Source organism: Perissodus microlepis, chromosome 3 (assembly GCF_051167445.1).
Source record: "Perissodus microlepis isolate ML-2025 ecotype Zambia chromosome 3, ASM5116744v1, whole genome shotgun sequence".
Lineage (NCBI taxonomy): Eukaryota > Metazoa > Chordata > Actinopteri > Cichliformes > Cichlidae > Perissodus > Perissodus microlepis.
Genome location: NC_140463.1, coordinates 26,802,013 through 26,814,184, shown reverse-complemented (window position 1 = coordinate 26,814,184; position 12,172 = coordinate 26,802,013). Strand labels below are relative to the sequence as shown.

The 12,172-nt window shown below is 39.1% G+C and overlaps 1 protein-coding gene across 1 annotated transcript; it reads left to right on the top strand.

The window, feature by feature from the left end:
- Positions 1 to 11,038, top strand: LOC146390773 (uncharacterized). The gene is made up of 11 exons (XM_084922250.1): positions 1 to 31; positions 533 to 824; positions 927 to 1,063; positions 2,894 to 3,188; positions 3,395 to 3,543; positions 3,631 to 3,780; positions 7,339 to 7,495; positions 7,646 to 7,791; positions 8,067 to 8,322; positions 10,689 to 10,867; positions 10,947 to 11,038. Exons 1-11 carry the CDS (start codon positions 1 to 3, stop codon positions 11,036 to 11,038), a joined length of 1,884 nt encoding a protein of 627 aa, XP_084778376.1.
- Positions 11,039 to 12,172: the final 1,134 nt, after the last annotated feature.

Below are 12,172 nucleotides of genomic sequence, written 5' to 3'. Positions count from 1 at the left end.
ATGAGTGGGACTCATAGTTGGAGCTTCATTGGTAAGTTAAAGTATCTTAAACTTTCTTTAAGAAAAAATAAAGTTAAAATGAAGATGATGGAATTTAATGTACACATCAGTGAGATCATTGAAAAAAATAACTCCTTTTTTAAAAAAAAAAAAAAATCTTTCAAATGTCGGTATGTTAACAGGCATTTCCATCATGTTAACATTAACATCTGGAACACTGGCAGGTAAACTTTTCTTCTGCAATCAGAACATTCTCGTCCACATTTATTAAGTGCAAACTATCACAAGTTTGCAAAAATTAAAAAAATAAAGATTTTTATTTAGAAAGCACAGCCAATAATTGAGCAAAGTTTCATTCTTAATAAAATGAATCCGTCTCAGTGCAGGCAAATACAAATATAATAACTACTAATTTGACACTGGACCTTGATTCATCTGTATCTATATCTTTATATGCATATTGCTTATTCCGAGCAAAAATGTAAAAATAGCCCTCTATGTTTTCATTGATAATATTTTTTTAATCATTTAGGTCAACTCCTGTACAACCTGGCACTGAAAAAAACAGCTGTCCAATCTTCAACCAGTGGCACTGTGGGTATTGCTGGTAAGGCAGTTGATGGAAACAGAGATGCAAATGATCAAAGTGGGTCTTGCACACTTACCAATGTAGAATCTGATCCCTGGTGGAGGGTAGACCTGGTAAATGTGTATACAATTGGGACTGTAATGATAACCAATAGACAGGAATTGGAAAATGGGCTGGATGGTGCCGAAATCTGGATCGGAAATTCAATAAAAATCAGTGACCCTGAAAGTAACAGGTGACAGAGCTTGAGTTATAACCGTAAGTCATTATTTATCATATCAATAGGACTTATTTATATTTATTCTTTACTTTTTCTTTTTGAATGTTTCATACACAGGTGTGCCGTCATCTCTCACATTCCCAAGGGACAAGCGTTTTATTTTCCATGTAACTCTGTGAAGGGACGCTACGTCACTGTGTTTCTAACAGGAAGTGCAAAGGTCCTAAGTCTCTGTGAAGTTGAAGTGTATTACGGTAAATACCTTTAATTCTGATGCTGATACATAAAACTGCAATTTACTGAGTCAAAAAACAAATGACAGCTTTCATGTCAGGGTGTTTTTAATTTCTAACAACATTACAATGTCACGTCTGCCATGGCAGATGAGTGGAGGTTGAAAGTTAGGACGCAAGACGCAGGCAGTTTCAGATGCAGGTGAGCTTTATTAAACTAGTAAGTGAAACAAACAAAAACTTAGCAGGCGAGAAACAGAAGCAAAGAAATTTATACTGGGAGAAACAAACAAAACACTGAACTGAAACCGGGATGCAGGGAGACGCGGGAAGATGACACAGAATGAGGCAGGGAAAAAACACAGACGAACCAGCAACGAGGACGAGATGACACACAATGGCTGTGTCCCAATTCAGGGTCTGCACGCTTGAAGTACGTGCACTACGCGTACTACGTACGGTGCGTACTATAAGTACGAGAAGTGCGGAAGTGAGAGGCTTGTGAAATGGGACGGTCTAGCCTTCGTCACGCTGTTCAGGTTGCCTAGCAACCATGATACTAACCGCGAGAAATGTTTCATACAGCTTTGTTTGACATAAATGAAGGAGAAAAAAAATGTTTTTTTGGTCATTCATTTTTGTCATGACATCACTTTGATTAGTTGAGTATCTGAGGCTGAGACCACAGGACTGTAAAACATGATTGTTGGGCTTCACTTCTGTACTGAACAGTCATTTCAAGATTAGTTAGTAAATAACAATTAGCTAATGTTGTTCATGAGACTAAAATCATCTCACTGTGGTAATGTAAATATAATATGGCCAATATTATAGTATTGTCAGATTATTATGAGATATATCTCTATCTATCTATCTATCTATCTATCTATCTATCTATCTATCTATCTATCGATATATATATGCTTTAAAACCAAGTTAATGCTGAAAGTACAAACATCACTAATGTCACACAACTTTGCCGACATGTGGCCAACAGTAATGTTTTAATGTTCTTCGTTATTAAACATTCGCACATAAATAAGTGACATCATATTCAGTACTTACTTTTGACAGTTCACTCTTCGGCCGCTCCCTTCTGCCGTGTTTTGCGGCAAAATTATCCACACCCACCGCAGCGCTATGAATTGTGGGATATATGGGACCACGAAGCATGCACCGGACCACACTTGATATTTGGGGAAATCGACGGCGCATTTGGAGTATGCATTTGAAGTACACTTCGAATTGGGACAGCCGTCGTCGCGTGGCGGTGACGTAATCGCACTTAAAATGCGTACTTCAAGCGTGCAGACCCTGAATTGGGACACAGCCAATATAAATACACAGACAGGAACTTGAGGGAACAAGGAACAGGTGGCAACCCCGGTGGAACTGATTGGGCACAACGAGACAAGGAAGCAAAACAGAATAGACTAACATGAGACACAGACCTTCAGAGTAAAACAGGAAATATACAGAGATGCAGACTGGAGGGAACACTGAGAAACACAAGGGAGTGTGCAGACATGACACGCTGGGTAAACATGGAAAACATAACAGAATGAAACACGAACCACAGCACGAGAACTCACACAACAATATAACACAGACACATGGGGAGACAGAAGGCAGAGACACAAGGCAGAATCCAGTAAAATAAAATAAACAACCTAGGAACCATGGAATAAATCATGAACTAAAAAAGTAGAAAAACACAAGAAACCTAAGAACGCTGGGTCAAAATGACCCAGGACTGTGACATGCAATTATTCTTTGTGTTTTTATTATATAAATCAGTAAGGGTTGTGAGAGCCCAAACAAAAGAAATTGTTTTCTTGGTTTTCCTTCAAGGATACCCATTACCCAATGTGGCACTCAAAGGAGAAGCTGCCCAGTCATCTACACTCTCCTTTGCCACTGCGTCCAAAGCCATCGATGGCAGACGGAACTCGTTCTATAGCAATGGCTTCTGTAGCCACACGGCTGAAGACGAGACCAACCCCTGGTGGAGGGTGGACCTGCAGCGAAGCTTTACAATCACTGCTGTAAAAGTCACCAACAGAGGAGACTGCTGTGCTGAAAGACTGGATGGAGCTGAGATCAGAATAGGAAACTCACTGGAGAACAATGGAAACAATAATCCCAGGTAATGACGAATTTATATCAGTCAACGTTCATTATGATTTTTTTCTTTGTTTGTTTTATTTTAGAATAACTTGAACAGCAATGTTTCAGCAATTACAATATACATATTATCGACCACAGGACTAGTTAATTACTTGATGTTACTTTCTCCTTGACTGGAAGTCCATAATAATAACATAATACTGCCCCCACACTCTCTGCTGTCAGGTGTGCTTCCATCTCACATATCAATGCGGGTAAAACCTACACATACCAGTGTGATGGAGGCAGCATGGAGGGTCGCTTTGTGAACGTGTTTCTTCCTGGACAGAAGACTCTCACCCTGTGTGAAGTGGAGGTGTATGCTGCCCCAGCAGGTAGACCTGTAAGTGACTGGATCTGATCTACTGAAACACATCTGCCTGATACTGATTGGTGCCTGTTTGTTCTTTTTAACAATTTAGTTGAACCGCTTCCAAACGTGGCCTTAAACAAACAAACAGTACAGTCATCAACTTGGTATGGGCCAGTGTTTGGGCCCTCAAAAGGTGTCGATGGGTGCAAAAATGGAAACTTCAATATAAGATGCTGTTCTTTCAAAAAAACAACATTTGGCAAGATGGCGCCTGTGTTTGGCTTCGCTGCTGCCGGGTGTAGTTGGTCTCGCTCTATTGTTGTGTTTTTTCTTTCTACTCTGCTGTTTTTTAACTGTTTTAATGATGTACTGGCTGCCTTGGTTTACGATCGTCTGACGCTGTTATCCATCCGTTCGTCAATGACGGCCAAAGATGTTTTTTCTTCTTCCTTTTGTGGGACTTTCCATTCTCCACACTTTCCCCCGCACTCCTTTGGTACCTTCCACCCTCTGCCTGTTACTGGATCTTCGGCCAGCGCTTTCGGCGTTCCCCGTAGACTACGGAGAAGAAGAGGAAAGAGATCGGGCATCCAGGTGAAGCTTAGGTTCCTCTGGCGGCGGGGGCTGATTGGAAAGTGATGTCGGGCGTTTTCTGTTGCCTACGCACATGACAGCTATACGGAGAGAAATCTGTCTCCCAAGGCCCTACTTGGATATAGGGGGCCCGGCTCTCCGAGGCCGTGTTGTCTCAGAAGGGTTTATCCAGACTCTCCTGCCGACTGGCCTTTCATCCCCTCGGTGAGTGGAATATATGAACGTGAAGGCTCTGATCCCGAGAATTTACGCCCTTTAATTCGAGAAACTCGAGCTTCTTCCAACAACAATGTTTTCACCCCGCTGTCTATGGCGCTCTTTAATGCCCGATCTTTGACGAATAAATCGTTTGTGCTTAACAATTTTATTGTTTCTAAAAATCTGGACTTCCTGCTCTTGACTGAGACCTGGCAACGGGGTTCGGATTATTTGTCTACTATTGAAATGTGCCCAAATGGCTTCTCTGTCATTTGCCAGCCTCGAGGATCTGGTCGTGGAGGAGGCCTCGCGGTGGCATTTCGGAGCCGGTTTAACTGCCGTTCAGTGAAAGTTGGACACTTTCTGTCTTTTGAACTGCAGCTTATCAAAATCGGAAAGAAGGATCCTTTTTACTGTGCGTTGGTTTATCGCCCTCCTGGCCCAAACAGCTCGTTTTTAGCTGAGTTTAGTGATTTTTTGTCCTCTACTATGAGGTTGTCTAAATTGCTTCTTGTGGGAGATTTTAATATACATGTTGATGATCAGTCCGACCTCTTTGCTAAGGGTTTTACCAGCATCATGGACTCTTTTCATTTTATCCAACATGTATCTGGCCCCACACATAACAAAGGCCATACACTGGACCTTGTTTTTTCTTTGGGTCTGAATATTGATTATATTTGTTCTAAGGACATTTTTATTTCTGACCATTATTGTGTCTTTTTTAATATGTCTTTTTATGAGCCTATGTCTCCTGTTCATCGGACAGTTATTTCCCGCACCTTAAACTCCTCCTCAGCACAGAAGTTCTCTGATGCTTTTAATTTAACATTATCCCCACAAAACAATGTTGATTTTTCTATAGATCTATTCAATTATCATTGTCTTTCGATCTTAGATGAAATCTGTCCGATTAAAATGAGACCTGTGCCTGTTTCCAAGTCTGTACCCTGGTTAAATGACAACATTCGTCTTATAAAACGTAATTGTCGTAAAGCTGAGCGGTTATGGAGGAAAACCCACTTAAATGTTCATCTCCTTTATTTAAAGGATCTTTTAGCCTCCTTTAACAATGCTATTAGAGTTGCGAGGGCTGCTTACTTTTCTCAGTTGGTTGCAAAGAGCAGAGGTAATCCTAAAGTTTTATTTGATACTATTACTAATATTATTACTCCTGCTCCACCTGCTGCCATTATTTCTTCTGTTGAAGATTGTGAAACTTTTCTTGCTTTCTTTTTAGAAAAAATTAGTAACATAAGGAAAAACTTGTCTTTTTCAGCGTCTGCGCTGTCAGTTCCCACTCCAGCTCGGCCTGTTGTTTTAGAAGGTTTTTCACCTGTTTCACTACCAGAGCTGGGAAAAATAGTTAGTGCAACAAAATTATCCTCTTGCTCTCTTGATTTCTTACCTGCATCATTATTCAAAAATGTCTTTTACTCTACTGGTCCCTGTATTCTTACTATAATTAATACCTCCTTGGCCTCGGGCATAGTCCCTGCCTATTTTAGAACTGCTGTTATACATCCCTTGTTAAAAAAGCCTATGCTGGACCCATCTCTCACTAGCAATTATAGACCGATCTCAAAAATTCCGTTAATTGCTAAGATTCTAGAGAAGATCGTGGCTAAGCAGCTTACAGCAGTTTTAGATAAATATAGTATTTTCGACAAATTTCAATCTGGCTTTCGTAAAGTTCATTCCACTGAAACAGCCCTTCTTAGAGTTTCTAATGACATTTTGTTACAAAGCGATGCAGGTAAATGTTCTGTTCTCTTAATGTTGGATCTTACGTCGGCCTTTGATACTGTTGACCACTATATTTTACTTAACAGGCTGAAATACTGGGTTGGTGTCTCTGGGACTGCATTGAAATGGTTCTCCTCTTATCTCTCTGAACGATATTCTTCTGTGGCAGTTTCTAAGTATAGATCATCTTCTGCGTCCTTGTCTTTTGGTGTGCCACAAGGCTCTGTGCTGGGGCCTTTATTGTTTCTAGTTTATTTACTCCCTCTCCAGCACATTTTGAGCCCTTTTGAGGATATTTGTTACCATTGTTATGCGGACGATATCCAACTCTATATATCTTTTAAACCGGAAGAGGCTTCTAAGCTGCGGCTTTTAAATGTGTGCTTGGAAACCATTAAAGGCTGGATGGCTGAAAACTTCCTCCAACTAAATGAAAATAAAACCGAAGTCCTCTTATGTGCCCCAGATAGACATATACCCAGTATAATAAATGCTCTTGGTCCTCTTTCAACGTTTGTAAAACCATCTGTCAGGAACTTAGGGATTATCCTTGATCCTGCTCTTACGTTAGATAGTCATGTTAAATCTCTTGTTCGGTCTTGCTTTTATCATTTAAGAAATATTTCTAAATTGAGCTCTATAATATCCTATACCGAACTGGAGATTGTTATTCATGCTTTTATCTCATCACGACTGGACTATTGCAATTCCCTGTTTACTTGTTTAAACAAAGGTTCTTTGGAGCGTCTGCAGATCGTTCAGAATGCTGCAGCAAGACTTTTGACGAAAGCTTCTAAATTTTCACATATAACACCGTTGCTTATGCAGTTACATTGGCTTCCTGTCGAATTTAGAGTCCATTTTAAGATTTTGGTTTTAACTTTTAAGGCTCTTCAACAACAAGCACCACCATATATTATTGAACTTTTACAGCCCTATGCCCCTAGTAGGTCTCTGAGGTCGAGTAGTCAGGGCCTACTTGTCACTCAGTATACGAGACTGAAAACTAGGGGTGATAGAGCTTTTGCTACTGTGGCTGCCAGACTGTGGAATTCCCTTCCTCAGGACTTACGATCCGCTGATTCATTGATTATTTTTAAAAAAACAGCTAAAAACACATCTTTTTAAAATTGCCTTTTGCTAACTTTGTTTGTATCTTGTTTGTTTTTTTTTTTCTTTTTATAATCTGTTATATCTTGTAAAGCACTTTGTGATTTCTATCTAGAAATGGGATATATAAATAAAATTTTACTTACTTACTTACTTACTTGCACTGTAGAACAGCTGGATCCCTGGTGGGGAGTAGACTTGTTGGCTGTCTATAAAGTCAGTGCTGTCACCATCATCAACAGACAGGACTGTTGTCCTGAAAGGATTCTTGGGGCACAGATCCTGATCGGGAACTCGCTGGATCAAAATGGTAACCACAACCCCAGGTGAGATCTGATTTCTGATAAATGTAACTTTTCTCCATTAACATTAAATTCAATATTTTTTTGTTTATTTAAACAAAGAAAAACTAATGTCGGAACATAGTTTTAAATTCTAATCTATCATTTTCTTTGTTGTTTCTCTACATCCATCAGTTGTGGCATGATCAGATCATTAGATGGTACACCAACATACACATTCCAGTGTAATGAAATGGAAGGTCGCTACATCATTGTGATCATACCAGGAAAAAAGACTTACACAACCCTGTGTGAAGTGGAGGTGTTTGCTTCTCTATCTGGTAGGGTCTTGTTGTGCTATATTTTAGAAATTGTTGTGGTTTTGTGTGCTTAAATTATTATTGTAAGATTTTTTCTGTTGTTTTGTTTTTTTTCTTGTATTTACCATTGTTCATAGGACCAAATGAACATTATGCACTTTGCTGAACTTTTAGCTTTCAGTGTCCAATTAAACTACAGAGTATTTCAATGGAACATGTTAAAATGAAAGGAAAACAATAACAACCAAACTGGCTTAAACAAAAAGAATCCTAAATCCTAAAGTACTTCCCTGTAGTTCCAGAAGCTGTCACTCCTTCACCAACTCTTCCACCTCCTCCCAGCCCTCCTCCACCTGTGAGCCTGCAGCTTGGTGGCAGGAACGTGACGGTGGTGGGAGAGAGGCTCTGCTGGTCTGATGCTCTGATGTACTGTAGACGTTATTACTGGGACCTGCTCAGCCTTCACAGCCAACAGGAGCAAAGCGAGTTGGAGCAGCTGCTGGGCCTCATTCCTTTCTCCCTCACAGACCACATCTGGCTGGGACTGCGCAGGTACTGATAGCTATAGATACATTTAGCTGATGTACATCACAGATTAAATAATGAGCCGGACATAATATAAATGAGATGGTGCTTCTCTCCAATCACAAGTGAAATGGAAAAATCTGTTAAAGAACTAGACATAAATATCAAATGACAACAAAGAAACAGAAGAAACAACCAAATAAATGGAGAAAGACACAACAACAAAAGCCAGAAAGAAATGCAAACAATGTACAAAGTGGATGAAAATAACTACAAATGGTTCAAAGAAGAAAAAACTTCTGACAACACAATGACCCCGAAAAAGAAAAAATCCAATCAAGAAAATATTTACTTGTTTTCTGATTATTTATCCAATTGTGTGTCATAGGTAGGGATGGGTACCGGTATCCGGTGCCATGATGGCACCGGTTCTGACATAAACGGTAGTAACCAGACCGAAAAGCAGCGCACATTTCGGTGCTTTATTTTGGTGCTTTTTTTTCCTGAGCTGTGATACACTTTAGATTCTAGCCAATCATTTTACGTTTCTGAGGATAGTAGGCGGGGCCAGGTACGTACGTTCTTTTAGAGCAGAGCTACAGATTAAAAATGCCCAAGGCAAAGCGGTCAAAAGTCTGGCTGTACTTCACAGCAAAATATGCAAACTCAGCAGCCTGCAACAAGTGCTTTAAGCTGATACTGTGCAAAGGAGGTAACACCTCAAATCCGATGAAACACCTGGCGACGCATAGCGTTTTTTTTAAAAGCCGAGAAATGCGCCGTATTTGATAGCTTGCTGCGAGACCTCACACCGTGCACATCTACTGCGGGTGGGTTGCCTGTTATCGGACCCGGAGCAACATCCCCCAAAAACCCAAAGAGGAGAGTCCTGGCCCCTAGCCCTGCCAGTGTAGCAGAAATGATGACGGATGATGATGGCAGCAGCAACCGTTCTTCTCTGGGTCAGTAGCTTAATGTTGTTCGTGTGTAATTTACGTTGAGTAGGCTAACCACGTTATTACATTAATGCATGTAAGGTGAACTAGCAAACATCATCATGGTTACATGCGGCTGTCTTCTTGTTTGATGGCAGATACTCCCTTCACCCTGGCCAAAAAGGCTAAAATGACCAAAGAAAAAGTGGAAAACAGTTAAACATGAGAGGTTTTTGGACAAAAATTGTGTTTTTTCCATTGTTTAAGCACTGCTTCCAGCCAAGAGTGATACCATATATGCCCCATAGCTGCAGAAAAGGCTAACATTGTTATCTTTTTACAAAAAAACAGCTGAACATGAGAGGTTTTTGGACCAATTTTGTGTTCTCCATTCTTTAAGCACCGGTTCGAGCACCGTTTAAGCACCGGCACCGTTTCAAAAATACCGGTTTGGCACCGGTATCGGATAAAACCTAAACGATACCCATCCCTAGTCATAGGGGATACATTTTTTCACAGACAATAAAGAAGGCATATTATGTAAATTTAAACTGCTGCAACATACTAAGAGGTCAGATGCCCCGCCTCTTCTGAGGAAATATTCCCAGAAGATGCAGATTGTTAGAGTCAAAATGTTAAATACTCTGCCAAAGTTGTATTTTTACTCAGTTGTATATGTATTAAATTTTTATCCTATTGTATATTTTATTTTATTTTATTCCATTCTATATATAGTATTTTTTTTTTATTCTATTCTATTCTGTACAGTTGCGTACAGTATATTATTCTTATTGTTTTCCTGTGTTCTTTAATTTTTGCTATATAACTTTGCACTGCTGTGACAAAACAAATTTTCCAGATGTGGTACTAATAAAGATTCTCATCTTATCTTAAATGTTGTCATTGTGTACTTAAATTTGTAAGTCTCAGTTCAAACTGTATCATCAAAGACATTCCTTTGTTTCTGTTGTCCTCCCCAGCCTGTTGAATGGTGAGGGGGGCTACAGTGTAACTGAAGGCACATCCTATGTGAGGGTTCTGTTTTCTTATTTAGCGAGGATGTTTACTTCCTGCATTTATGACCTTACCTGTGCTTGTGTATGGTGAGACCATTAGAGGGGTTACGCCATATACAGGTTGATGGAGATAACCCTTTTGTGAGCAGGTAGTCACACAGAAACGCAGACCCAACACAGATCTTTAAGTTAGATGCTTTGTGTTGTTGTGTTTTCGTATTTGCATTGCTGTGTCAAAATTACATTTGGATTTTCTATTCACTTAAGCAAAATTATGCATAAAATGATAAAATTCAAATTGTTTCCCAGTGAAATTTTTCCAGTATATTTAACATATTTTGTTATTTTTAAGATAACTATCAATCATTGAGCTTATGTTAAATGTCAATAGCTGCATTTTACAATCAGTTTACATCTGTTCGTTATACTTTCTCTACAACAGATCCCTCAGAGCAGACGAGTGGTTCTGGATGTCTGGATATTCCATGAATTTCTTAAATTGGCCACAAGATTTTGTTCCTGACAGCTACTCCAGCACCTGTGGAGGCGTGGCCAGCACGGACCACTTCCTCTGGCAGGACCAGCCCTGTGAGGAGAACCTCAACTTCATCTGCCAATCAGGTTTTACTTACACCACATTAAGGCTTGTGTGCTTTTATTGTGTATTGCTTTAGTTGAACTTTTCCTCATGTTCTTTCAGGTGCTGACGATGGCGTGCAGAGAGTTTATTTCTCCAGCACCCAAGGATCCAACAAGTCCATAGGAAAATCGATGACACTGTATAAACTGTGATGCATAGTTTTTTTTTTGTTAGAAATAGTTTATATCTGAATATGTTTTGCACTCCTTTAAACCATTCTTAGAAAAATTCAGTAATTGCATAAAACACCACGTTTATCTTTTTCATAAGTTAAAGTCATGAATAAACGATTTGTCTTTAAATAATTTCCTGTCTAGTTTGTAGTAATGCTCATAGCAATCATAGCAATTGTATTTATACAAAACACGTGAGCTTGTTCCTCTGCATTATATAAAGCAATAAGTGCCTATAATAGTGCCTCTAAAGTTATGGGAAAGACTGTAATGATGAAATGTGGTAATAAAGTTTGGATTAATAAACAAAGACAGTGGTATATTATAAAATATAACAATATCAAACAGTTTGGTTTTTATTTGTGCAGAAGAACAGAAGAACGCACAGCAAAGTGTGAAAATGTTATTTTTCATTTGTGGACAATATAGCATACAACACACATGTCTGTAATTACTAAATTCTCTCTGACACTATATTAAAAAAATCATTGCAGACCTGCTGTCTGACAGTATAAATAAGTTTTGTCTTTAAACAAATTAATTAGAAAGATTGTCAGAAGGATTTCCAGGGATTTGGTGGCATTTTCATATTCAGTCCTGCAACAATGTAAAATGTACCAAAATCAGTCGCAAAGTAACAATTTAAGATACAATTTCAAATAAAGCTGAATAAAGCAGAATAATCAGTATGAGACAGTAAATCAACAAAGAGCATTAAACCTCAGAGCACAGCACAGGTCACCTGATCACAGCCTGTACAATAAAAAAATCTACTGGAACTCATAATAGAAATTATTATGAGTTATGATACTTTTCCGCATGCTGAGCCACTACAACTGATTTTAAGATTCCCTCACCTGCTGAATCCCACTATAGCGTCTTCCATACTAATTTTCCTGTTTTGTTATCTTGTTGTTGTTTTTTAAAGCCCCCTTCTTTTCCTATGATCATGTTTCAAGCCAAACATATTCACTAGAATTAAAATTTAGGCTGAAATAAAGTTTGTGTTCTCATGTACTATATATGCACCACTTCATATATGACGCCATTCTTGCTTTTCAAAATACTAAGAGGCCTTTCTCTGCTCTCATTTCATGCACAATTTGAATGACG

Coding starts and splice junctions, on each gene's coding strand:
- LOC146390773 (XM_084922250.1), top strand. CDS start 1: ATGAGTGGGACTCATAGTTGGAGCTTCATTG. Junction 32..532: donor TCATAGTTGGAGCTTCATTG/GTAAGTTAAAGT, acceptor TTAATCATTTAG/GTCAACTCCTGTACAACCTG. Junction 3,544..3,630: donor GGTGTATGCTGCCCCAGCAG/GTAGACCTGTAA, acceptor TTAACAATTTAG/TTGAACCGCTTCCAAACGTG.